This window comes from Aspergillus undulatus, assembly GCF_047715775.1.
Source record: "Aspergillus undulatus strain CBS 261.88 unplaced genomic scaffold BDV17scaffold_72, whole genome shotgun sequence".
NCBI lineage: Eukaryota > Fungi > Ascomycota > Eurotiomycetes > Eurotiales > Aspergillaceae > Aspergillus > Aspergillus undulatus.
In genome coordinates, this window is record NW_027396676.1 from 55,368 (window position 1) to 81,102 (window position 25,735).

Genomic DNA, 25,735 nt, shown 5'->3' on the forward strand with positions numbered 1-25,735 from the left:
GATGGAGATTCCGGTCTGGCAACAACGGATAAGATCGCGCTCGGGGTAGGGCTCGGTATCGGTCTTCCAATTTTAGGTGCTTTGGCGACTCTAATCTGGCAAAGATCACGCCAACTAGGAAAATCTCATTTGGGTGGACCTGCTGTCTACCCAGGTCAAGCAGAATTAACTGCAGAGACTGTGCGTCCCAAGTCGTCCCCGAAGGAGGTGCAGGGGTCCGATCCGTCCACAAATTACGTGGAATTACCGACTCGGTCGAACGACTAGCGAAGCAAACTTGCAATTGAAATGGAATCTTCATAACCTTGACAGGCGCTGGATGCCCTATGCGGGGCCGATGTAGGCTGCTGCCTATCGTCCAATTTATATTAGCATATAGAGAAAAAGTCAACTCCCTTGATATTGCTTCCGCAAACCAGGCTATACTCTTTCGTCCCCAAAACGTGCAACCACCCTGCATTAGTGAGTGCTCTGCTAGGGATACGCATCCATTTTGTGTAACCGACGCCCAATGGAACGGTAGCCCTTCCTCCTCACCCTTGGACTCCTGCATGGCGATATATATATCCATGCAGACCAATTGGAAATAGTGAGTTTGAGTCTTAAGGCAGAGGTTAGGGGTTTTTACTTTGATAAATTGGACTGTTCATAGCGTGTATCGAGTGGTCGCTGCCTTGTTCTCCACCTAGCTGTTAGATGATGCACTTCACAGGGCTTTGAGGCTTGGATAACTAAATCTAGTGTATATCCATCAGACAACCATCTGATTATGGATGCCATCACAGCGGCTACTTCGGGAATATATGGTAAATAAGGAAGACAGGGCAAGGCATTTCCCAGGTGTCAAGATGCATTCGCAAGAAGAACTTATACACCGCTACCCCCTTCCCCCGCCCACCCCTCCGCGCTTGTGTCACTCCCTTCGGGCTTTTCTTACACTCCATCTAGTGTCAGCCATCATGCATGCCCCTTGATGCTAAGCCGACTTTTGCCTCAAAGGCATTGATGGTGAAGTAGCAAAGGTCCACAACAGCGATAAAGTCACGAGTTTCACCTGGGTCATTCAGCTGCATAGTTTTGATCTAGGAGAATCGACTTTTTCTTTCTTCTTCCAATTCACGGCACGGCTTTTTCCACCTGCTTCAATATGACCGAGCCTGATTCCCCGGAACCTAAACCTACCTCTGCGACACCGTTCCCTTTGTCCAGCAAAATGGCATCTCTCTCGGCCTCCACAACTGCGAAGCTATTTATACCTTCTTCATCACAATCCGCCGTCAACGAGTATCATGGACAAACACCAACCGAAAAGATTGCACTCGGAGTGGGATTTGGCATCGGCATCCCAGTGCTAGCTTGTTTAGCACTTCTCTTCATCTGGCTAAGGACAAGGGGGTCGTGTTCTCAGAAGGGGACAACCAGGGCAGTGTCTTGGGGGTTGACGAGTTCAAAATCACGACCGGTGGAGGGTTTCGCCACAAATGATAGATCAGTTGATTTCGCGGAGCCGCCGGCTCGGTCAAAGAGGTAAACCGGGCAGACTGCAGTCTGTGGAATGAGTATAGTTACATCTTCTTTGTTAGCGTTGAACGCGTGTTGCGGATTATTGGCTGGCGGTAACTATTGTCATTGAGAGCTTGTCCGAGACCCAAAACCAACCCAGTTGTCTCCATAGCCCTATGTGCATAAGCGCTTCCGCCAACCAATGCTTTACGAATTCGAGCTGCCTCCTGAAGGTCGTGCTTATGGTCTGTAGATAAGAAAGGCTGTACCCCGGCAAATAGTACCTCGCTTCTTCCTTCTGTGCAACTCTCTCGCAAAGGATCGCTAGAACCGCTAAGAATATACCACTGAACTCACGGTCTTTCAAGAGCCTACCTAGGCCCTCCTGGCATGGGCCATGGTACTACTACAGGACATCATCTTGGATTGTTCGATTACCGAAATTCACCTCATTACGGCCTTGGACCGGTATCTCCCAGGTCATTGACAGCGCCAACCAAGCTCTTTGACAGTCGGTTAATCTACAGAAATCCTCTTCCATCATCTCCGCCATTGACATCGAGGACGGTGATGAAAGATTGAAAGTTTACTTTGAATTTGTGGAAAGTAGCCAAGTGAGCCTGTCGTATACCATCTATCAATCCATATTCATCCCCCACACCCCTGCCGCGTTCTTGTCGGAGCCTTCTGTCTTCCGCTTTTGGTTTCTGGCTCGCCATGGCGGGATAGAAGATGACATAGTATGAAACACTACCCCTACTTCCTCGCAGAGGTTTGTATGTTTCCGTTTAGTGAACAGCAATCTGACATGTTCCATCCTGAACCCTAAAAGAGACTTGGACACCCTCAGTAGATCCCGATCGAGCATTCGCCGCCTGCAAGGGCCTACTCTGCAATATGTACATCTGTCCGAGCACCAAAGATGACAGCTCCGAGAAATCGGTATAGCTTCCCATAGTTTGTTGATCATGCCGCATGCATGTTTCTGCCGCGAGTCGCGACTAAGGAATCCGGGGATTGTCGATGGCGTGAAGAAACGTATCCAACGCCCCCGGTTCAGCTTTACGGATGTACTCTGTACATACTGACCTAATGATCAATCGATGCGATTATGATCTCGATCTGCCCCTTTTTGCTGTTGTTATTGTGAAGCTTACTTGACATGTCATGACCGGCTCTAACTGAGGTCTTCCTGGCAAAGCGTGCCTTTGCTTCCCTTCGCTCCATTGACTGTGCTTCTACCCCATCTCAGCATCTATACCTACCGGACCGGCACCGTGGCGGGAGATTTTGCTTCTGATACAACGGGCCAGGGTTACTCCCATGATAATCTCCGACATGTTGTTATTACAGCCACATCATTTACCCTGGTGATCTCGACCATCGCGGTGATTCTGTGTTTTCTTTGTGTTGTGCGTAAGTCATCTCTTGCTAAATTTCTCCCGTGGGCTATTTCAAGTACTGATTAGGCTACTATGTATTTAATCCTCTACGACGGCGTCGGCACACACATAACCTCTGTCCCACCCAACGAACTAGTTCGTGTACATGAGAACCCTCGCAAGCGGAAGCTTCCTCTACACAGTCTACATCACCTACGTGAAATTGTCAATCCTCGCCTTCTACAAGCGGCTGTTCCCCGTGAAGCCCATGATTCTAGTAATTAATATTATCAGATTGTCGATTATCCTCTGGTGTTTTGGAGTCTGCTTAATTGAAGTCGTGACCTGCATTCCGTTTCGGAAACTCTGGGAGCCCAAAATACCTGGTGGTTGTATTGATCTCGCGAAGTTTACTAGGGGGCTGCAGATTCCGAATATCGTCACTGATGCGATTATTCTGGCCATGCCGTGCAGGGTCGTTTGGGGGTTGAATATGCCAAGAGTCCAGAGGGTGCTGCTTATGGGAATTTTTGCGTTGGGGGCGTTGTATGTTCCCCTCTTTTCCTTACGCTCTCCTTTCGTTTCACGACGCGATTCAAGTAACTAACAGAGGTATAATCTAGAACCCTAATCTTCAACATAATCCGCCTTGTCGCTCTAATCAAGCTGTCTGGGTCCAGAACCGACGTAAGCCTACAATCAAGTCAACGCGAGTGTATGGACGTGCATCGAGCCGTGCGTCGGTATCACGGCGGCGTGTCTCTCGAATGCTTCCTGATATTCCGTGGGAGAGGTTTAACTTTTCGTTTTTGTTGAAGTCGGCGAGGTCTGGTTCTCATTCGAGTAACGGTAAGAGGGGGTCGATACAGGTTGCGAGGATGGAGAAGGGACAGGGTGTAGGTGTGGATTTGGGTGAGGATGAAGGGGAGAGGAGGAAGAAGGATAGTATTCATGAGTGATTCTTCATAGGCCGTGGATGATCTTGCTTAGTATTTCAATAATGGGGCTCGACGAAAGGAACGATAGTAAGGTGGGGTATTTGTTCTAGTTCCTACTTCACTTTGCGGTTTCGCCAGGGCTCGTTTCTCACTAATGTATTTTGTCTCATTTCTATACCACACAGTTGCCTTGTTGAGTCTGAGTAGAAACGTAAACAAAACCCCAAGCTCGGGGGTCCAAGTTCTAGTTCAAGACTGAAATGTTAATTTCGTGTCTACAATCGTGATAGATCTTCGCAGTTCACTTTCTAATATCGGCGGGTTGAAGTATATATTAGCTAAAGAGATGCGAGCTATTGGCGGGGAGGGGCGATATAGATCGGAGAACAGGAGGCAGCCATCTCATTGGCGGCCTCCCTTCCGGCATCAGTCTATGACCTGGAATTTTGGCAGTTGCCCCATGGGGGTTCTCGAGTTAACTGCAATTTGGTCGGAAATTAGATCCTGAAGCGCTCGATGGTAAGGTGGCGATGGAATGTTTCTAACAAAGTAGGGTTCGATCAGCGTCGATCTTGGCATTTATATATATCCCGACATTCCGCGCTAGCGAGCGATCGAAATCAGCGTGCAACAAATAAGGTTAGATAAAGTGTATGCTAGACTGAAAGTATAATGATCGTACATTTGCTAAACCCAGGGAGCAGGGTTCTGGTTCCAGATCGGACGACACTGGAGCAATGCGTCATAGAGGCGTCACCACGTGACAGGAACAAGAGCAGCGATGAAGTCACTCTTTCCTCCAATTCTCGAACCCCAACGACCACGATCTCGAATTTTGTTGACTCGCAAATCATCTAAAAGTATCCCAGGGTCCTACTTGCGCTTCTCTAAATACGAGATTTGTCGACCGCCAAGACGGACGGCAGCGCAGGAAATGCTCGAGACAAACGACCAAGACCCCTGCGTCACATACCACCAGTATGGCCAGCGCTGCACGGGCACCGCCCCCTGCCGCAACTGTCGCCAGCGGCTCGCGGCACACGGCTCCCAAGCAGACGGCGAATCAAACGACCCAAATTACCACCGGCAACTGCTCAGCCATATCTTCGAGCTGATTCAATCGCGGGACGGGCCAGGAATTCAGCCTTTGATAGAGCTGATTCGGCACGGGGCTACGTTTCCCGAAGTGCGGTGCTACCTCGACCAAGTAATGACGGGCACGCCGACGCCCGAAAAGGCGAGCAGTTTGAATTTACAGAACGCGAGGTTGCGCGCTGGGTACGAGGTTGAGAGCCGCGCGCCGGCGTTTCGGTCCAAGGTTATGGATGTGCATTACCTGTGTGATTTTGCGCCGGTGAAGGTGCCTGCGAAGCCGTGGACGACTGTGACGGATGATGATGCGCTCGTGTCGCATTTGATTTCGCTGTACTTTACTTGGGATTATCCGTTTTATGCATTTGTGGACCGGGAGATTCTGGTGAAGCATATGCAGATGGGGAATCTGCAGAGTGATTTCTGCAGTCCGTTGTTGGTCAGTGCTTTGCTGGCGAATGCTTGTGTATGTTTTGGAAAGGTGTAGCAGTTGAGATTGTTGATTAACTTGTGACAGCATTACTCGCATTACTCGGAGGCGTATACGGTCCCCGGGGATGTCAAAACGAAAGGGACCGACTTTCTTGCAGAAGCCGAGAGACACTTGCAGACCTACCGTTTTGAAAAAGGATGCATTGTTCGACTGGCCTCATTGCAAGCCACATTGTTATTGTACGAAAGGTGCGCCACCGCTTAGGATGGTGGAGGTTATATCAAATCCGGCCTTGACTGATAAACTTTGTGACTAGATACTCGATGGTTGGGGATGACGACAACGGATATATAATGCTTAGCCAGGCGCTCGAGATGGCAGAGGCGCTTGGAATAATTAACAGCCCGGACCTGGATCTAGATCCGTCGTTCATGTCAGAGGACATGATATCGTCAGTGAAGCGAACAGCCTGGGGATTGTTCCAGATTGACACAATTGTGCATACGAATTTTTTGCGGCCGAGCATGGTGCATAGCGTGAGCTTACAACGAATTGATCGCGATGCGTCAAAACCTACGGATATGTGGGCTGCGTATCCTTTAAATCGGCCGGATCGACCATCGTGGCTGAGCCAGGCTTTTGATGAAGCATGCCGCCTGTCGTTTATCGCGAGGGATATGTCGCAAACACTGAGTCCAAAGGCTGATCCTCAAGGGAATACCCAGGAGCAAAAACACGATTTACATAACAAGCTTCGAGACTGGGAAGCTCATCTTCCGCCGACGTTTGCCATGAAAGAGAAGCCCGCACCGCATATACTGCTGCTAAGGTTTGTTAGCCAAATATTTAAAAAGGGGAGTGTGCTAACCGCAGTGCAGGATGCGGTATCACGCACTGTTAATAAACCTATACTGCGACTGGTTCGAGGGGAAACCGCCCTTCAACGAAATAACAGGGCAAGCAGATCAGGAGCCGTCAACTCGAGTGGCAGACCCCGGAGCCCTAGCGACAGCTCTCTCATCAGCCAGAGAAATCGCATCCTTAACCCGATTGCATAAGGAAGAGTACGGCATGGAGCGGGCCCACCAATTCGCCATGTACGCAATCCTCCTCGCCCTGTTTGCCTTCCTCGAACAACAATCCTTCAACGTCCTCGACCACGACTTCCTCTTCCTCACCAGCGCATTCTCAATCATCGCCTCCAGGTCGCAAGTCGGCATGCATTTGTTCTATATTTTCCGCCACTCGGTCAAGTTCCGGCTGCAGTGCGGCAAGTGGGAGAGCTCGGTGGACGTACCGACCGAACTGAATGAATTATTCTTCAGCAGTACATCGCCAGAGATACCGGATCGGTGGCTTCACTATGCCGAGGGGCTGCAGAAGTTGGCCGATAACGGAGAGTACATTGGGAGTCTTGATGGCGGGTGGCAGGCCCACGCGGCTTCGGGAATCAATGATATGCTGCGCAAGTATGAGAGCCTAAGTGTAGGGAGGTCGGAGGAGATGCATCGTCGGGACGAGTCGAGCGGGTTTGGGTTTTCACCGACGTGAAGAACAGAAGATAGACCAACAGAATAGAATTAAGACGAACTGAAGACAATGGTGTTGTTCTGTTTGGCAGTGTTAAGCGGCAGCTGGCTGTACAGCTTAGTCATGCGCCGACGATCCCCTCCATCAGCCAATCGGATGCAGGTGATCGACGCGGGCCTGATTCCCGCGAAGTGACGGCCTGAGGCCAGGTATCAGCCGTGCCGGGCAGAGTCCGAGCTCCAGCGCCAACCAGCTCGACTACCACGACTCCTTCCAGACTCCAGTCCTTCCCCTCTTCAGTCTTCCCCCTACTACGCTCCCCAAAGAATATCCTTCCATGGACAAGCAAAAGCATATTCGAATAGGCTCGACCAAAGTCCGCACCGGTTGTCTGGTCTGCAAGTACGGCCCCCAATTCCTGTCCCGCCCCCGCTCTCCAATGATTCTCTGTCTCACCCCCCCATTTCCAGGGCCCGTCGGATCAAATGCGACGAAGGCAAACCCACATGTCGAAACTGCATCCGCTCAAAGCGTGATTGTGCCTACGCCAACACCCGTCAGGATGGTCGCTCAAATTTACGAATTGTCATGTATACGCCCCGCGCCAGTTTCGCGACCACTGGCGCGGAGAAACACTCGCTTGATTTCTTCCTGGCGCAGATGCGCACCCGGTTCCCAATTCACTTCTCACAGCCCGTTCTGCAGGCTGCCCACCGCGAGGATGTCCTCGCCCATGCGGTAATTGCTCTAGGAGCAATGCAGCAGGTCTACGAGTTTGACGACTTTTCTGCGATCGGGATGTGGAGTCCCATGTCGCAGTTCGCCATGCAGCAGTATGGAAAGGCCCTCCGCTTACTCCAGGACCGTGTGCAGTACCACGCGCGCGGAATGGGCGGAACGCCGCCGGATCTAATCCTCATTTCTTGTCTCTTTTTCGCCTGTTTTGAGTGTCTGAGGGGGTCAACGCAGGCGGCCATCATCCATATGCGATCGGGGCTGAACCTGCTACGGTCGTACGAGGCCGCACCAGATACAGGATCCATGATCCCAAAACGCACAATGCGCTCGATGTTCACGAGGCTCGATAACATGCTCATCGAGATGCGCGGGAGTAGTCTGAGCATGACCTCACCAAACGACCACCTAGACGTCGTAGCACGACAACCAACACCAGAAGACAACGTCCATGACGCCCTCAACAGCTTATGGAACCACATCTTGCACGGGATGCTCGATTCCGCGCGCGCCCTGGCCCACGGCCAAGCACCGAGCCCCTCAATAACAACCCCGCAAGCCGACGTCAAGGCAGCCATGAAACAACTCCACGACTCTTTCACGCGGGCTTCATCCTCTGCATACCCATTTCCAGACGCCGGCGACTACGGGCAAGACCCGGACATCCTGCGCATCTGGTTCCTCCTCTCGCCCATGCTTCTCACCGCACACACCTGGGACCCGCAGGACGCATGGGGCCCACACAACGACAACTTCGCGCGCATAGTCGCGTTGGCAGAAGTCTACCTCGCGCGATGTAACGCCATGAACCCCGCGCGCAAACGCACCTTCTCCTTCTCCCTCGGCATTGTCCCTCCACTCGTCCTAACCTCCACACGGTCGCGCGACGCGCGCGTCCAGGCAAAAGCATTGTATCTCTTGTCAATATGTAACCGCCGCGAAGGCATCTGGGATAGTAATCTGGCCGTACAATTCGCTCGCAAGACGATCGAGATGGACAAGTCGCTTGAGGCACAGAAGCACGAGGACCTGGCGGCGATCAGGCTGAAGAATCGGGCGGATGCGTTTGAGGAGATACTCGTTGACGACGAGGACGCGCCGAAGATGCCGAAGCAGGAGGAGGACGACGATTAGGCCATGGTCATACTTAGAGGTTAGTTATACAGCAGTAAGGTCCCGATGTGAAGGTGTCGGTGTCGGTGTCGGTGTTTTGTTTGTTTGGTAGAAAAAGGCAACTATTTCCATTTAGCGGACGGGTGTAATTGCAACACGGAATAACCAGGAGAAATCGAAAGAAATGCAACCTTTTATTATAATCTGCTTCCAAGCTTTCCGAGCCTTCCAGTGCTATATTTATCTTTGTTTCTTCGTGTTAGGTACCCAATTTTATATAAGAGGTGTGGGCCTCAGTCGTATAGAGACTTCCTGTTGGGGTTAGTCCATACGATGCTGCACCACTTCCACCGGAGTCTTGACGTTCCGGTTCCCATCCATATGTCAAAGAAACTTCCAATCCACCTGCGACAAATTCGAGTCAAAATGATTCATATATGAAGATAGACACGAGACCCGGGGGCCAAAACTTTTAAAACCCACATAGGCACTAGAAATTGTTTCATTATTTGTGCAGTGATCAACAATCAACCCTCCCCTGTCAACGACCCAGCGCAGCGGTTCGCCCTTGTCCATACTAATTCCTGCTGCTAGCCTGCAATAAATCTCGACCAACCAGGCCAGGGAGCGCTCATGATGGGCACTTGCACCGTTGCGCGAGGCGGGGCTTTTGCTGGGCGTTGGTATCTCTCCAAGCAACCCCACCGGGTCTGGTATATTTTGGAGGCCCCAGAATTGTGCTTGGGCCGGTAAGAATCTTTGATTACTGAAGCCGACGAACTTCAAAGGGATGACCCTTTATCATCAGAGTCACACCCAACGAGGCTCTTGGCAGGTTGGAACTTGGAGGGCCCCGATGTTGAACTAAGCAATAGCATCGTAGATAAGCCATAAACGGCCCCCAAGGATTTGCGCTATATAATATCCGGCTAGGCTTCACTTTATGGCTCTTTGAATATTGTTCTGTACCGCAGCCGAATACGTCCTATCCTATGGAAGTGCGATATGGTTCCGGTGTTTTTGAAGGCCAAAGGATATTCCGCAGTTTTTCCACTGCGATGTTCGTCCATGGTCCCCAGTGGAGGTAAATAGCTCGGACATTGGCATTATATCTAGAGCCGGCCCTCTGAGCAGTATGTATACCAATGAATCTTTTCAGCGGTAGATCCAGTGTGTGAGATCGAGCGAGCCAGACTTCAGGCCGTTGCCAGGTTGATAGCAGCACGGCTCGCCAGCCGACCTACATGCTGTTCTTATGAGATCAGAGTCATGTATTCTTCTGATACCTCAATACGAGATCTTCAGGATTCTAGCATATTTAAGCACTAGCTAGTATTGGGGTTACTCCAGCTCGAGCTGTGGGTGGCAATTGCCGCATTGCGCACAAACCTGACCCTCCGCGCTTCCTCATCGTCGGTAAGAACTCCATCGATTCCCAATTTGAACAGCTCTGGAGCTGACGGAATCAGCTCGAGCGCCCAGAAAAGCCTCTTTCAGACCCCATAGTAATCCCGGGGTTGTCCAAGGTGATACAAAATCTCACTCATCCTCTCAACCCCAAATCACATAGTTCAGCAGCCAAACCCACGATGACCAATCCTGCCTGCCTGGATTGTTCGGTCATGGTCATATACTGGGAAACATGGCTACCCAGAACTTGTGGCTACGCAGTTGACCTGCAGCTGCTGACAACCGAAGTTACGTGATGCTTCTCAATCATGACTAAGAACACGACACGGGCACCATAAATAAGGCTTCTAACCCTAATTCCCAACTCACCACCCCGTCCCGATCGGCCGTAAACAGCAACAATGCGCTCCCTCATCCGTAGCGCTACATTCTGGCGCTCAGAAGCCGACCGAGACAGAGCCAGAGCCAACCTTCCCTTCACAAACAAGGCCGTTCCCTTCGCCGGCCGTATCGGCGCAAACCAGGAATTTGCCCTTGAGAAGGATAATGCTGCGCAGGCAGGAGTACTCGAGAAGTTCCCTGATGCAGCGCCCTGGATTTCGATCCGGGATTCGTTAGATCTAAGAGGGCTATGGCAGGTTGAGCTTTGGAAGGCGGCTGTTATTGAGGGGATAGGTCTGTACTGCTTATAGGCGAGCGAATGAGTTATTGAAAGGGGCATTGACAAAGGTACTGATCAGAGACCAGGGATGTGCATATTCGTCTACTTAACGGTCTTCGTATCCGTTGGCCTAGGCCAACTAGCCGGGTACGTCCGCCATCCTTTCTAGCCCAGTCAACGTCCAACCTGTATACCCTGACGACGCCATAGTACATTCCCCTCCGGTCCCCTAATACCAGCCTTAATCGGGTCCCTAACAACCCTAATCTCCCTCCCATTATTCATCTTCGCAACCGGTCCCGTCTCAGGCGCCCATCTAAATCCCACAATCACAATTGCGACATTCTTCGCCCGACTCGCGACTCTCCCAAGAGCAATCCTCTACATTGCATTTCAATGCTTTGGGGCCGCGATGGGTGGGTTTTTGTTACGGGCGAGCTTTGATAGTCGATCTGTATACACCCACCCCACCCCAAATCACCCCAACTCTACCTACATTAGTACCTCATTCTCCTCTAACATCTTAGTGTCAAGTTCACCGTCCCCGGCTGCACAATGGACACAAGCCGAATAACTACCCGCAGCGCATTCACAATCGAGCTCATAACAGATTTCGGCATGATATTCCTCGCGTTCGGAATCGGCCTTGATCCGCGGCAGCGGGCTGTCTTTGGACCTGCGCTTGGACCTATTCTTGTCGGCTTCGTGGTCGCCATGTGTACGTTCTTTACGGGGGTTGGGAGGGGTGGGTATACCGGGATCTGTGAGTCACGTCCCTGAGCTTGCTCGCTTTTGTGATTGGGCGTTGGGGGGTTGTTTGAGTCTGTAAGCGCTTGTGCTGATGGAACGGACTTGATCTGATCAAGCGGGTAATCCAGCGCGATGCTTCGGTGCGATGGTCGCATCGCGCTTCGAGTCGTACCATTGGATTCATTGGATTGGACCGTTGGGTGCATCGATTGTGCATGGGGTGTTGTATCTTCTTCTTCCGCCTTATTCGAGGGAGTCTGTGGTTGAGGGTCAATCGGTTCTGTAGGAGCGAAGGAGCGAAAACATCCTGATCATGGCCTACTTCGACGTGGCCACGGAAGAGATCCCAGAGCTCCTGGAACAGCGGATCGTCCAGTTCGTACTTGGCGGTTTCTCCCTTGATGAACTCTGAGTCAGTGGAGGATCCATCATCGTCATCATACTCTGTTTCTTCTTTGACCCCGTACTGTGTTCCTTCTTCGTTCGCGGGGCCTCTTTATTCCTCCATGTTCCCATATACATCACCTGTGTCTTTCTTTTCCCCTCGTACATCTCTCGCTCTCCGAGATTATGCAGCTGGTAAAACCACATGAGATCAACTCTGGGCGTGTAGTGAAGATCCTGGCAAAGACTCAGGATGACAGATCCTAGTCCATTGACAGCAGAATTAAAGGGAGCCCATAAAGACCACCACTCAGGTTATGCCCTTGTATACCTTATCCCTGTTTCGCCTCGAGACTCAAAGCGGGTCAAAGATTGACAAAGCGCCGGCGGCACAGCGCCTACAGGTGACCATGATTGGAGCTTATACGATCCCTGAATTTATTGCCACAAAAGAGCAAAGAATTCGAGTGGGTTGAACAACGAAGGTTCCGGCGGTAGTTCTACAAAGAGACCGAGTTCTCTTCCAAGCAGTAAGCCGACAAGATAGAAGATAAGCAAGACTTTTAATGGGTTAACTGGTAAGGACTAGCTTCCGAAGCTAGTAGGTACCAGTTCAGGTTAGGAATAGCCGCTGCACGAAAATCAGTACCAACTGGGCACTTCATATCGTCGGATTCGATGGCACGCAATCTTACAGAGGAATTGGGAGAAACGGCTCCCATAATGGAGAGAGAACCCCTGAAATATCTGCGATGCTTATAATCCTCAACGGCACGCAAATGGCCACATGTAGAAACGAGTCTCTGGTCGCATACTCCACGTACCAGGCACCCTCAAGCCTTCGAAACCCCCCGGATCTCACCAAGAACAACCTCATTCTTCTCCAAATGTACACTATGGCTCGCCTCCGGTACCACAGCCAGTCTCGCACCAAATATACCCTCCGCAATTGTCCGTGACTGCTCCGGCGGACAGATCCAGTCCTTCTCTCCAACAATGACCAGCGTCCTCGCAGTGACGCTCTTCAGTTCGTCTCGATAGTCGAAGAATTTATCATTGTCGGAGTATAACCCATCTAGCCCAGCCATCAGCAATCTCGCCTTCATTTTCGCTGGCCGCACGGAGATACTTATGTAATAGAGAAAGGAAGCCGCGAGGGGGGGGTGGGGGGTTGCAGTGGGAACTAACTATGCGCCTCGGCATTAAAAACCGTCTCCAAAATCCTCTTCAATGCCTTATCCGCATCGAAGTTCCCAGGTTCAATGTACAACGGGCCAGCGGCATGCATGACGAGTCTAATCTCCTCATCGCTCTTAAACGCCCCGAAGATTTTGTCCTGAAGCATGGACACGCTGAGACCCGGTGAGCGGTGCAGGCGCGTCTTGAGCATTTCAATTGCTGCGGCTTCATCTGCTCCCGTGAATCGTTTGAATCTTATCAGTCTCATACACAGGCCTTTCGATCATGAAGGAGAGTAGTGGATCTCGAAAAACACAGACGGAGACTAATACTCACGATGCCAACTCCCCGCCGTCCCCCTAAGCAGCAAGAAACTGCCGCCTATGATGATAACCTTCTCATCTCCGGCAAAAATGTTGGCGGAGATCTTCAATATCCTGCACGATCTGCGCAAATGTATACGGTTTCGTGCGTGAGCTCTGTCCGTGTCCGCGGTATGTAAATGAGACGACCCGGTAGTTGTCTTTTGATAGGGGCGCGTATGCGCTAAAGTCCGAGGTGTGGTCGCCGAAGCCGCGGCCGCTGTGGAGGGTTATTATTAGGGGGGCTTGTAGGGAGCCTGTAATATCGTAGGCGAGGAAGGCGTTGTTTATTAATTCTGTCGAGGGCATGGTGTTCAAGTTGGTGGTGGTGGTGGTGGTGGTGGTGGTGGGAGATCGTACGTATGGATGCGGGGGCGAGTTGCTTTTATTTATACCTCTACCTACTAAGTAGATATAAGAATAGAGCGGCGGAGCCGATCCGCCTCGGATTACCATTTTAGTCGGATAGATTGTATGAGTCAAATATGCAGTATATCCATAATTCCAGTCTATCTATACTAAGACCCCTCGCCTCTCACAAACCCTATACACAGCATCAATCCCCAAGACCGTAAAAACCGTCAACGCAACCACAAAAGCCAGACCGCTGGGCCATCCATGCGTCTCCCGAAACTCAGGCGCCTGCCCACTCGGAAACTGCAACTGCTGAAACGGAATAACGACCGCCTGGCCCAGCGAAACCATAAACCCCAGCACAAAAGCCCTAGCGTGAAGTACTGCATTACGTAGGAGCCACAGGTTAGAGTCCACAGGCTGTATGCGATGCTGAATGTGTACAGCTGCCAAGAGCCCTGAACGCGGCAGATAAAGCTCCAGTCGAATTTCGGCGAGGGGGTCGCCGCGCGCGCTTGCGCTCCCACTCGCTTAGGTAGAATGCCGTCGTGGTTTCGGGCGTGCCCGGGTAGAAGATCAGTCCATAGATGGCGACGGGAACGGCGAGGATAAAGTCAAAGATAAACAGCCAGCACCATGCGCGCATTCTGCCGCGTCCCTCCATTCCTGTGTACAGGGCGGCCTGGAGGTACCCAGAGAACATCTGGCCGAGGACACCGGGCATGGCGAAGAGGCCGCTGCGCCGGGCGATCTCGGACTTTGTGTACCAGCACTCGAGGACGTACTGGACCCCAGGCCAGGCAGTGGACTCTGAAGAGACCGATGCAGAACCGGGGGGCATAGAACTCACTGGCGTTTGTTGCATTTGAAGAGAAAGAGCACGAAAAACGACCAGGTGAATAGGCAAAAGGTCAGCCAGAACCGTGGTCTGATGACGGTTAGGGCAAGGGTCGAGAATGGACCGCCGATAATCACGCCCGGGTTGAAGTAGGTGTTCATCCAGCTGAGCTCGTTTCCAGGGCCAAAGTTGAGTTCCTCGGACATGCCGGAGTTGTAAGCATTGGTGACATTGTTGCCGTTGAGCTGTTTGATGAAGAAGGTGAGACAGCTGAAGCTCAGCAGGAACCAATCGAGCTTGAAAATGAGTAGTTTATCGGCTCTGCTGGTTCCAGGTTCATGCCAGCGAAAGAAGCGGCGAGTTGGCGCGGGCGTCTCCGAGGGTTGAGAGGTTGTAGAAGGGGATTTCCCGACCGTGGGCTCTGAGGGATGTTTGGCGTCCGCCATTTTGGCTCTGTTACCGATCTGAAGAATTCAAGACCCGTTTGTCTGCATGTATAATGCTGCTTTTTTATACGCGCTGAAGCCAAAGATTGCGCAATCCGGGGATGGCAGCCACACGATGGTGGCAAGCTAGGGCTTCCGACAGAAATCCCCTAATTCGGGCAGCGGGGCCGCTGTTGAGCACGCCAGAGCTTGCTCCATCAGCATTCTTGACTCGCGCCCGATTCGCAGTCGTCGCTATGGTTTACAACAACGAGCATACAATCGTGCTCGCGTCATGGTCAACCGGCACAAATGGCGGCGCAGTCATGTTGGGCGACTCGTCGGCCGCCCGCGCATACGAGTCCGCTCCGCCGTCCTGCTCCTCGTAGTCGTTAAGGTCCTGGTAGCAGCTGGCCTTGCCGAGTGTTTCGCCTAGGAGTGACACCATATCGTTCCGCAATGAGCGTAGCCATTCGCCTCTGGTGGTCTCTACAGGGTAGGGCTCGTGGCCGGAGACGAGATGGACTAGCTCGGCGAGGATTCTTGACAGACGGCGTGCGTGTGTCCAGGTGGAGGGGAAGCTGTCGAGGATGTCGATGAAGGCGCGTCTTTCGTTACGCTGGCCGATGATGTTGTTGCTCCCCCAGGAAAGACAGTATATGAGAACCAAACACGGAGGGAATAGTCGACTGAGGGTTACTCGGTTCAGCGGGAGCTGCTGACGACTTAGAAGAACCTGGTTGTACTGGCTGAATTTCCGGACCAGTTCGAGCAAAGCCGTGACTCGGGCTGTACCGTTCGCTGTAGGTCCCGAGTTGAACTGGCAGGGGTAGTATAGAATCAGAAGAAGATGGTAGTATCGAGCGTTCAACCAGCCCATTGTGTCATGGAGGCGAACATTGTCCAGCTCCGGCCGCGAGATCAGACAGCCGTGGCTATACCAGTGCTCGATTTCCGACCGCAATCTCGCCGTGATTGTACTGCGGTCAGTCTGTGTAAGTGCACTAACCGCCATTCGCCGTTGATGATGGACAGTCGCCATGATCTTTGCTTCTAGCTGCCGGAGCTCAATAACGTGTCGGCTGACCTACAGCATCGAGGCATGCTCTGCGCGCTTTCCCGAGGCAAACTCGTCAACCGTAATGGCCGGGAAGGGAATGTCCATTTCGTCGCCGACGAGGCCTGGCATCGCACCGACGGACACGGCCATCATTCTGTCCAGCCCAAAGATGCTCCAGAATAGGCGACGACGCAGCTCAATCGTCTTGGGTAGTAGATCCTGTGCCGAAGACGGACGGGTGAGAACGTTGTGTCATGGCTTGCCGCGTGATGATGCCAACAATAGACCATGTCCATGGGCCTCGTGGATCGAAAAGCGAATATAGTGCCAAAATTACGAGGATCTAAATCGAGTCGATGCTTTGGTCCATAATACATCGCTGAATAATGTCTGCATAAGGTATGTCGAACCCAGCCTCTATGCCACGCGGGGCTTTGCCTGAGCGCTGGAGACTTGTATAGCCGATTGCCATAACCATATACAGGATCTAAACAGTACTTTAGCATATGAATATTCCCGTTCACGAGGAAGAAACGTACAATTGAGTCAATGTCGTCGCGGCGTTTTCCGGGTGCGCGAATAGTTTTGGCTGGGGAATTGGCGGAAAGGATCCGGCCACTGGGAAAATAAAACCTGGTTGGAATTATGGCGAGACACTGGGTGGCGGGTGTGGTGCTGGGCCATCCTGGGACGGGGAAAGCGCTATACAATGCCACTCGACAAACACGAAGATCACAGATGCAGAGGTCGTTGAGAAACGCACGCCCGTTCTCGTGCGGGAGCATTCAATCCGGCGGGGGACCGGTGGAGTTGGGAAGTATAGGGATTGCGACGGAGCAACGAGGGTCATTGAGGCGAGGATTCCAATGCGGTGCAGTATTCTCAGTGATAGGCGGGTTTTTTGCGCCGTACGGCTTGGCTGGGGGTGGGGACGGCACTGTAGGTGAGAACTATGCGCATCGATGGAATAAGGAACGACAAGCGTATGATCGGGTATCTGTTGGTGGAAAGGCTGAGTTGAGTCTGGGGGTTGGTGATCGCATGGAGGTTAATAGTCCTGGTGGTGGTGGGTGGGGGGTTCTTTGGGGGCGACAGTTAGGTAGCTCAGAGACTCGATAAATATAAATCTGGAGAATAGATCAAAATTCTATGACACACTATCAGAAAGGCCTTTACAGATCGCATTCATTATCCTTTATCGCGCTCATCTAAAACAGCCAAGCCCTAATTAGCCCCATTCCAGACTGTCCCTCCCACATACCATAGCCCTCAAGAGGCTCAGACGCCCAGGGCGGCTACTGTCGGCCGCAAAGGTGGCCAGCCCAGCCATCAGCCCATGCTCACTGCGCATTTGCCCGAGCAATCGAGATCCAGGCAAGATCGCCACACCCTTCGCCGATAAGATTGAGGTTGCAGAGGATTGTCGTACGCCCCCACAGCCCTGCAAGTCCCTGCATGTCAGATTCCTTCACCTTGAGGACTCGAGGCCCGGCCGGGCCCGGGCCGGCACCAGGGCGTCTAATGTTCTATGCTCGTCGATGAGGTTACTACTCTGCTAATGAAGGGTGATTTGGTTTCAACAGGGCAGGACTCGAAGGGTTTCTAGTGATTATTGCAGGAGGCTCGAGCGGGACGGACCTGAGTCCAGTATGGATTGGCTATATATAACTCGTCTATATAATCATCGAAGCGATGATAATGAACATAAATTCATTTGTTCCCACTTGACCCTATGCCTGATTTTTGTGTGCTCTGGCCATGCCTGGTCCGTGAGCGAGATATAGCTCGGACCTAAGCCACATGTACATGCACCTTCCCCCCCGCTCCGCCTCCGGGTTTAATCCGCAACGGACGTTGCCTGCTGTCTTCTGGGCGTGTCTGGATTTGACATGAGGTGCGAGGGGAAGTTATCGGGGTGTCCTACCCTTGGCGTTGAAGCTCGCTGTAGCATAGTCAGTAAGACGACCTGCATGGTCGGAAGGGAATGTCCTGGGCATTGCACTTACAAACAGCCCAGTCCCCTGTCTCGAGCGACTGCAAATAAGTACTCAGATAAGGCTGGTCCTTCCGGTACGAGAAGGAAATATAGGCGTGGACATTATTCAGGCTCGCATGATCCGCGTGGGGGCTATATCACAATTACATGGTTAGCTAAGCCCACCGCGATCGGTTAGATTGAGAAAGGGGGGTAGGCGACCAGACATACTAGTAAGAACAAACCTCCCCTCTATACCCCCTCGCCATACCCTCCCACCCCTGCCTCTCAAAAAACTCACTGAGCGCATCAACAACACGCTCATCACTCATCCCAAACGTCGTGAGGTAAATCTGCGGCTCGGGGACGGGGTCATTGTGGTGCAGGGTAAAATTCGCCATGAGCGGGAGCTGCTCGTTGACTTTTGTGTCTAGAGAGAGGAATCCATCTGGGTAGGCGATCTTTCCTGCAGGTGTTGGGAGGGCGATGAGGTCCCAGAGTTCGCGGAGGAGGGTTAGGCCTGTTAGGGTTGAGGCGTCGTTGCGTCGACCGCCTAGTGTCCAGAGGTTGGCGACGGAGGACCAAGAGACGGATTCTTCCAGGACGTAGATCTTTATTCGGGATGAGGACGGTTTGAGGAGGTCGGTGGAGAGGAGGCGCGGGGTGGCTGTGTTGTTCTCTTGTGAGTATCGATCGTGGAGGTATTCCTCTAGAACGAACAATGGGGTTGAAATGGCATGCGTTGTCTCGCAGAGGCCGCGCACGGAGTCAAAGATGAGATCATGGATTGAGCGGCCTGTTGCGAGGGCTTTCAGCGCTGGGTAAATGTATGTCTTTACCACGAATGTCCCGTCAGGCTTCAGGTCCATGGCCAGTTTATTCTGTGTGCGGATGAGGTCGCCGGTCAGGGCAGGGTCGGCGTTCAGAATGGCAGATTCCTCAGCGTTCAATGTCAGATCCGCCTTCAGAGTCTGAAACCACTCCAAGTCAATACTCTGCAGAGGCGTCAAGTGGGAGAGGGCGTCCCATATCGCATGCGTGTTGAATGGGTCTCCAGCCGCCCCGGTAAGGGCATTGATAGGTTCGTACGTGAACCGCACGATTGACTGCGAGCAGTTGAGGCTGAGCTCAAAGGGCGTCCCGTACCGCGTTAGGATGCTCATCCAGCGCTGGCTGTCGTTTTCGCGTGTAGGGTAGACGCCCAGGAAGGGGATGATGCATTTCTTGTAGAGTCCTAGGAACCTGTACTGCACGTGGTGGTCGTAGATCCCCGATTGCTGCAGCATATGCGCAAACATTGGCGCCGTGCTGTGCCACCACAGCTTCTGTTCCTCATTCGGGAAGTCGAGGATGGTGCTGAGGGTTTGGTAGGCTTCTGCGTTTGAGGAATTGCTCGCGCTCGACTGGGGGTATGGAATACTGGTGGTTGGTTTCATTGTATGGTTTTTCTGCTCCTTGCTTTTGCTCACACTAGCGGACTGGCGGGACATCGAATTCGCCCATGAGCAAGTTTTATATATTCATCGCATACAGAGCCCAGCGCCAGATTTTACTGCATGTATACTAGTCAATGTCGCAGTATAGACTGCAGCCAAGGCTAGCTAGCAAGCTCTAGCAAGCCTGCGGTTACATCCGGCGATACGGTTCTTCAGCTCGTCTGAACCTCCAAATCAGGGCTGCTTAATTGCGGCTCTTGGCTACGAGCGCCTTCTCGTGTGGGACGCCTCATGAGAAATGAACGGTTTGCTCGCGAAGGCAGTGAGATACCTGGGTGTTTGACGATTAGTTATGTCTTTGCATACACCCTGTTAACAACAATTAGTATAACTCAGGCCAGACACTTTGCCGGACATACAAGGCACAATTTACCACCCAAACCAACGGTGAAAAGTCCTCAGCCCCTTCCAGAATGCCGAGCAATACAAAGTAAAGTCTCACTGATAAGGGCGGGGCGCTTGGATATCCGCCGGAGAAGAGCGCAAAGTATAGCACGATACTCTGCTAAATTCTTACAGCATATCAAGACAAGACCTGAGAAATTGATGCCAGTCGTCTGTTTCGGGCCCGGCTGGGCCTCTGTAAAGAGCCTCGGATATGGCCAATGTGTCCGTGGCAAAAAGATAACAACCAAACGGGACGCAAAGTTCTGGCTATTTTTAGTTGGTAGTTGTTAGTAGAAAATAAAGAACCTGATAGTGAATGGTGAAGGACGGCAAGAATAGTTGCACGCGTGTATATTCTCTTGCTGAAAGTGGTCAAGACAGGGATTTCTCTTGGTTGTCGAGGTCTTAGTCCAGTCTGCGAATAATTTATCCAATTATGAAGAGGTTCTAGATGGGCTGGCTGTCCCAGCTTCCACCTGTACCGTCCATTAGGGTATACAACGTCCTCTCGCCGCCAAAATATATATCGGTCGGCCAAACATCAGTATCCACCGCGATAACATATATCTCTGACGATCTACTCCATCACCAACCATCCTGACTACCAATACCAACCAAAAGACACAAAACAGCCACAATAACATTCCACCCGCCGGCATCCAATGATCCACCTCGACCTAAATCCCAAACCTTCATAACCAGCGGAATCCGAACACCCCCAAGCACAAGAACGAAGTACGTCTTCGCCAAGAGTGGATGTTCGGTGAACCAGGCGGCAATCACGGTATGTTAACCTACACTAACCCAAAGGAAGAATCCCAGCCCGTAAGCCCCAATCACACCAGAATAAAAACTGCAGCAGTGCCCAGAAGCGGCGAGATACAATCCCGGAATCGCACTGCCATCCCCCTTACACCGAAGCGCAGGTCGTCCTCTATATCGGGCGAGGCGTAGACGGTGTCGAAGAAAACGATGAAGAGGAGGATTGTTAGAGACAGGGAAGTCGTTGTGAGGGCGTTTTCGGGTGAGAATAAACCGAATCCAGTTTTACCTTCATTTTTATCCTTGTTGGCCATTGGCGTGGGATAGTGGTACTGATACTGATACCGGTATAAATCCATAACCGCCTGCACCGCACCGAGAATCGAGCAGGCGAAAACGCCACCCAGCCAGATCTGCGGATGGTTCGTAACGCGTTTAAGGAGCGGGTATATGATCGTTGCAACGACAATCCCAGCCGCATATCCCATTGTCGCGAGCGAAAGCTGCACATCAATAAATTCGAAAGGCACGCAGGTCACACCGCAAGACATACAGCGAAGATCACCGCCGAGGACGTCAGATAGCGCCCCGTGCAACGGGTACATCTTTCCGTCTGCCGATCGAGATCTTGATCGACCACATCGTTCCAGACGAACCCAGCGCAGCGGAAGACGTAGCTTGCGAATAGGAGGGCCAGGGACGTCGATGTGAGCGCTTCAGTTGGTACTTCAACTTCAGCTTTATCGCGGATGGCCAGGACGTAGAGAATTCCACAGACGGTTTGCCATGTTGACAGTGGGATGCGGAAGGCGGAGTGGGCGCGTGTAAGCTCTGCGTAGGGAACCAGAGGTTAGATCTTGGGTTTGGGCTAGCGGTTCAGGGCTATCGTGAGTCTTGACTTTGGTGGGCTCTTGTGACAATGTGCTGCTGAGATGACAATGCTCATGGGCTAGGTAAGTGTTTTGTTTGACAAGGTGGGTGGATGAGACGGGTTGATGTATGTAAAAGCTGCTGAGCTCGGGATGTTGTAAGACTCAATTAATGATGATGACTGGTCTTACATGTCAGCCGTAGTCTCAGGGGTCTGCTTCACCTCGTGATGTCCTTTACGATAATCGGAACAGTCCAGCCACTGGGATGCTGGGGATAGGAAGCCACGAGCTGATTTCGTACGGGGGGTTTAGATTTATTGGTAGAGACCCTAGTGGAAACCTGCTCTGCGAATCTCGGCTCAAATGAACCGCTGCAATGCAACATGGTAGTCAGCTGACAGTCTTGATGCGGGTGAGAAAATGGCAGTCTTTTGCTCATTAGGTACTCCAACATGATAATTTCACGCAATGAGTGGTAAGAAAATACAGGTCCAGAAAGGCATATGCCTACAATAAAGAAAGTACAAGTGAAAGAGAGAGAGAACAATTGGGGAATTTAAGACAGAGGAAGAAAAGACCGAGAGAAGGAAAGTCCCAGGCGCATCCCAATGCTGGTAAAAGGAAAGTAAGAAAGGAAAGGAAAGAGAGACCTCGTTTCAGATCCAGGACTCGAAACAGGTCCAACCCCATCTAGGGAACGTTCGGTCGTCAAAATCATTCGTCCGGACGCACGGACGTAATCATAAGCCCGATATTGCGGGGTTAGACGTTCTTATAGAGCAACAGGGGTTCGCCGATGTTTTCGATCTCCGGAATTGTACACTTCAGGTCGAAAGCCTTGGCGAGGACGATTTTGAATATCTGTGCCACGTCAGCAGCCACTCTAAGCAAACAACAGACGCAAACAATACCTTTTGCACATTGATGCTGTGGCTCGTACTGCTGAAGATCAAGCTGGCTTTCATTGCCTTCGCAAATCGTTTGGCCTGGGCGGTTAGCGATGTTTCTGTAATGAACGTGGGTTACGTACCTGAATCGAGATCTCCTCTTGGTCTTCTCGAGGAAAGTTGACAAAGTGGTCGTACTTGGTGCCGACGAGGAAAGGAATCGCAGTCTTGTTGAACCCGCGTCCTTGTCGGTACCACTCTTTGATTGAGTTCAGAGTGCTTTTGCGGGTAAGATCGAACATGAAGAGAATAGCGACGGCATCGTTACACACAAGTGGCAGCATGTTAACAAACTCGCGCTGTCCACCCAGATCCCAAATCGAAAACGTGATCTCTGTATTCCGGATCGAGATTGTCTTTTCCATAAAATTGACGCCTATACGGTCAGCACAAACAACAACCAGAAAGACGGTCAAACATACCCAACGTCTGTATATAGTCTTCATCCCAGCTGCCTTCAACATATTTCACCATCAAGCTAGTTTTGCCAATCTGAGCATCTCCGACCATGCCAACCTTGATCACCACGCTGTTTTTCGTTGACTGGGCCTGGGCAGGCGGTTTCTGGGTGACTGATAATCCGGAGCTCGGTCTGGAGGACGAGGGTAATGGAGGCTGGGGGTCCTGGGGACTGTGGTATTCATAGCGGGCGTGCGAGTCGCTGCTGTAGCCGTTGTGGAAGGTGGTGGAAGGGAGGGTAGGCTCGTCGGAGGCTGCGATCGGGACGATAGTGGCCGATTCCGTCGACGGCGTTTGGGACCGTCCTGGGTGCGTCTCATCTAGTTGGTCTGGCGAAGCATTCTCAGTTTGGTGTTCTTGATGGTCTGGCTGGGATTCCTCAATTTGTTGCTGGTCGTGCTCTGGATGTGGTTCGGGGACTTCGGGGCCGGGCGCTTCTGCGACCGGGGGTTGGTTGGGGTCCATGCCGGATGAACGAGGGGATAGTAGAGCACAGCTCCTGAAACAAGTAGGGAGAGACTAGGTGATTAAAGCAAAGAGTAACAGCAGGAGGGACTCGAGTTGGACGAAAGCTTGGAGAGAGAGGGGGAGTGTTGTCCGTGCTTGAGGTCAACAAGCAACAGTCAAGTCAGCACAGCCGCCAGCTCCAGCTCTCGATCGCCGCTAGTCCGCGATAGGCTTAGTGCGGGCCGCCCGCCTGCCGACAAAAAAAAAGTTCCTGATCCCCCAAACCACTTCATCATCGCTGCTGTCACGGTCATCTGCCGCACGACTGGTCCTCGTTGCTCCTTCGGACGGTTTCATATATTTACACGATGTCAAAAAGAACTGCCGATGCCGACGAGGAGCACGCCGCGGCCCTGAAGGCTGGTGAGCGCCCCCTCGCCGATGCCCCTCCCGACGAGATGGGAGAGTTTGAGGACGAGTACGAGGACGAATTCGAGAGCGAGGACGAGATTCTGGAGGCCGGTGTGGACGGACGACCGGATGCAGAGCGCGAGGAGGAAGAAAAGGGTATGTTGGCGCCTGTAGTATCGTGGATTGACGACTAACACTGTGAAGCCGACGCAATGGAAGTAGATCAACAGACGTTCATTCCCGGTCGGACGAAACTGCCTCCTGGAGAGGTCCTCGCCCCTGATCCCTCTACCTACGATATGCTTCACACCCTCAGCACGCCGTGGCCGTGTTTGTCCTTTGACATTGTCCGCGACACCTTGGGCGACAACCGCAAGACCTATCCCGCAACAGTATATGCAGTGACCGGAACACAGGCCGAGGGCCGCCGGGTGAAAGAGAACGAATTGCTGGTGTTGAAGATGAGCGGCCTGAGCAAGATGGAGAGAGAAAATGAGACGGACTCGGAAAGCGACTCGGACGACGACGAGGGAGGCGAGGCTATCCTCGAGTCCAAGAGCATCCCTCTTGGCTCAACGGCCAACCGTATCCGTGCCCACCAAACTCCCCAGACCGATTTTACCAAGCCCCCGCAAACCATTACAGCGACCATGCTAGAAAACTCACAAGTCGTCATCCACGATGTCACGCCTCACCTTACTAGCTTCGACGTCCCCGGCACTATGCTCCCTCCTTCCGCCTCGAAGCCGTTGTCCACTCTCCGCATGCACAAATCCGAGGGGTACGCCCTCGACTGGTCTCCTCTCCAGCCCCTCGGCAAACTCCTAACAGGTGACAACGACGGTCTGATCTACGTCACAACCCGCACCGAAGGCGGCGGCTGGGTAACCGACACCCGCGCCTTCACTGGCCACAAGTCCTCCGTTGAGGAACTGCAATGGTCACCAAATGAGAAAAACGTCTTCGCCTCAGCATCCAGCGACGGCACCGTCAAGGTCTGGGACGTCCGCTCGAAATCCCGCAAGCCCGCCGTGGACGTCAAGATCTCCAACACAGACGTAAACGTCATGACCTGGTCCAAACAAACCTCGCACCTCCTCGCCACCGGCGCGGACGACGGTCAATGGGCCGTCTGGGATCTGCGTCACTGGAAGCCCAACCCCAACTCCTCGGCCCCTATTACTGCCTCCCCCGTCGCGTCGTTCGACTTCCACAAGGACCCCATCACAAGTATCGAGTGGCACCCGACGGACGACAGTGTCGTTGCCGTCGGATCAGCCGATAACACCGTTACACTATGGGATCTTGCCGTCGAGCTCGATGAGGAGGAGAGTCGTGAAGCCGGTCTGTCTGATGTCCCGCCGCAGCTGCTGTTCGTGCACTACATGGAGTCCGTCAAGGAAGTGCACTGGCAGGCTCAGATGCCGGGTACGCTTATGGCGACTGGAAGTAATGGATTTGGGTATGTCCCGTTAACACTCCCAAGCTTCGATTTGACGTACATATGCTAACGGTTTCGATAGTGTGTTCAAGACAATCAGCGTTTAAGTTGAAAAGTGACGGTTCGCTTAATGATTTCATGCTTGTTGATATTCCGCGACGACTTTTGCATAGTACACATACCACGTCGCGAGCCGTATATAGACTCCCGATTGATCTAGAGCCAATGAATGATATGACACGAATCTATCCTCTTTCGAAGTGGCGATGACATTGTGTACTAATCTATCTATTTTATGACTCTAACCGCCCAGTCTATACTATCCAGTCTATTCCAACCAGAATCGAGAAAACCCAAAACTACTCACAACCACCAAACCTCGTATTCAA

General features: G+C 52.2%; 11 protein-coding genes across 11 annotated transcripts; 4 read left to right on the plus strand and 7 right to left on the minus strand.

Moving 5' to 3' along the window:
• Window positions 1–2,471: 2,471 nt before the first annotated feature.
• BDV17DRAFT_301242 (uncharacterized protein) lies at window positions 2,472–3,663 on the plus strand (the record flags this gene model as incomplete). Its single annotated transcript, XM_073764210.1, has 5 exons — window positions 2,472–2,573; window positions 2,817–2,915; window positions 3,043–3,431; window positions 3,509–3,572; window positions 3,619–3,663. 5 exons carry the CDS (start codon window positions 2,472–2,474, stop codon window positions 3,661–3,663), a joined length of 699 nt encoding a protein of 232 aa, XP_073611041.1.
• Window positions 3,664–4,757: 1,094 nt separating this feature from the next.
• Window positions 4,758–8,747, plus strand: BDV17DRAFT_284853 (uncharacterized protein; the record flags this gene model as incomplete). The annotated part of the gene is made up of 5 exons (XM_073760605.1): window positions 4,758–5,381; window positions 5,433–5,596; window positions 5,665–6,177; window positions 6,227–6,817; window positions 7,349–8,747. 5 exons carry the CDS (start codon window positions 4,758–4,760, stop codon window positions 8,745–8,747), a joined length of 3,291 nt encoding a protein of 1,096 aa, XP_073611042.1.
• Window positions 8,748–10,537: 1,790 nt separating this feature from the next.
• On the plus strand, window positions 10,538–12,452 carry BDV17DRAFT_301249 (aquaporin-like protein; the record flags this gene model as incomplete). The annotated part of the gene is made up of 5 exons (XM_073764211.1): window positions 10,538–10,811; window positions 10,884–10,944; window positions 11,008–11,251; window positions 11,332–11,560; window positions 11,664–12,452. 5 exons carry the CDS (start codon window positions 10,538–10,540, stop codon window positions 11,831–11,833), a joined length of 978 nt encoding a protein of 325 aa, XP_073611043.1. The 3' UTR covers window positions 11,834–12,452.
• Window positions 12,453–12,764: 312 nt separating this feature from the next.
• On the minus strand, window positions 12,765–13,781 carry BDV17DRAFT_295633 (alpha/beta fold hydrolase; the record flags this gene model as incomplete). Its single annotated transcript, XM_073763104.1, has 3 exons — window positions 12,765–13,006; window positions 13,120–13,364; window positions 13,573–13,781. 3 exons carry the CDS (start codon window positions 13,779–13,781, stop codon window positions 12,765–12,767), a joined length of 696 nt encoding a protein of 231 aa, XP_073611044.1.
• A 204-nt stretch (window positions 13,782–13,985) lies between these two features.
• Window positions 13,986–15,110, minus strand: BDV17DRAFT_295634 (uncharacterized protein; the record flags this gene model as incomplete). Its single annotated transcript, XM_073763105.1, has 3 exons — window positions 13,986–14,209; window positions 14,271–14,754; window positions 14,802–15,110. 3 exons carry the CDS (start codon window positions 15,108–15,110, stop codon window positions 13,986–13,988), a joined length of 1,017 nt encoding a protein of 338 aa, XP_073611045.1.
• A 197-nt stretch (window positions 15,111–15,307) lies between these two features.
• On the minus strand, window positions 15,308–16,627 carry BDV17DRAFT_284856 (fungal specific transcription factor domain-containing protein; the record flags this gene model as incomplete). Its single annotated transcript, XM_073760606.1, has 5 exons — window positions 15,308–15,344; window positions 15,449–16,176; window positions 16,228–16,321; window positions 16,386–16,449; window positions 16,525–16,627. 5 exons carry the CDS (start codon window positions 16,625–16,627, stop codon window positions 15,308–15,310), a joined length of 1,026 nt encoding a protein of 341 aa, XP_073611046.1.
• Window positions 16,628–17,791: 1,164 nt separating this feature from the next.
• On the minus strand, window positions 17,792–20,124 carry dmaW (tryptophan dimethylallyltransferase fgaPT2). Its single transcript, XM_073759190.1, has 3 exons — window positions 18,356–20,124; window positions 18,156–18,277; window positions 17,792–18,091 (listed from the first exon to the last, which is right to left on the minus strand). The coding sequence occupies exons 1-3, from the start codon at window positions 19,612–19,614 to the stop codon at window positions 18,057–18,059; spliced, it is 1,416 nt and encodes a 471-aa protein (XP_073611047.1). The 5' UTR covers window positions 19,615–20,124; the 3' UTR covers window positions 17,792–18,056.
• Window positions 20,125–20,843: 719 nt separating this feature from the next.
• Window positions 20,844–21,257, minus strand: BDV17DRAFT_295637 (uncharacterized protein; the record flags this gene model as incomplete). Its single annotated transcript, XM_073763106.1, has 1 exon — window positions 20,844–21,257. One exon carries the CDS (start codon window positions 21,255–21,257, stop codon window positions 20,844–20,846), a length of 414 nt encoding a protein of 137 aa, XP_073611048.1.
• Window positions 21,258–21,471: 214 nt separating this feature from the next.
• On the minus strand, window positions 21,472–22,205 carry BDV17DRAFT_221143 (uncharacterized protein). The gene is made up of 2 exons (XM_073755597.1): window positions 21,863–22,205; window positions 21,472–21,600 (listed from the first exon to the last, which is right to left on the minus strand). Exons 1-2 carry the CDS (start codon window positions 22,093–22,095, stop codon window positions 21,510–21,512), a joined length of 324 nt encoding a protein of 107 aa, XP_073611049.1. The 5' UTR covers window positions 22,096–22,205; the 3' UTR covers window positions 21,472–21,509.
• BDV17DRAFT_221142 (P-loop containing nucleoside triphosphate hydrolase protein) lies at window positions 22,206–23,591 on the minus strand. Its single transcript, XM_073755596.1, has 4 exons — window positions 23,011–23,591; window positions 22,672–22,964; window positions 22,553–22,627; window positions 22,206–22,502 (listed from the first exon to the last, which is right to left on the minus strand). The coding sequence occupies exons 1-4, from the start codon at window positions 23,510–23,512 to the stop codon at window positions 22,404–22,406; spliced, it is 969 nt and encodes a 322-aa protein (XP_073611050.1). The 5' UTR covers window positions 23,513–23,591; the 3' UTR covers window positions 22,206–22,403.
• A 210-nt stretch (window positions 23,592–23,801) lies between these two features.
• BDV17DRAFT_275274 (ribosome biosynthesis protein RRB1) lies at window positions 23,802–25,644 on the plus strand. The gene is made up of 3 exons (XM_073759191.1): window positions 23,802–24,061; window positions 24,110–25,367; window positions 25,429–25,644. Exons 1-3 carry the CDS (start codon window positions 23,863–23,865, stop codon window positions 25,451–25,453), a joined length of 1,482 nt encoding a protein of 493 aa, XP_073611051.1. The 5' UTR covers window positions 23,802–23,862; the 3' UTR covers window positions 25,454–25,644.
• The last annotated feature ends 91 nt before the right edge of the window (window positions 25,645–25,735 follow it).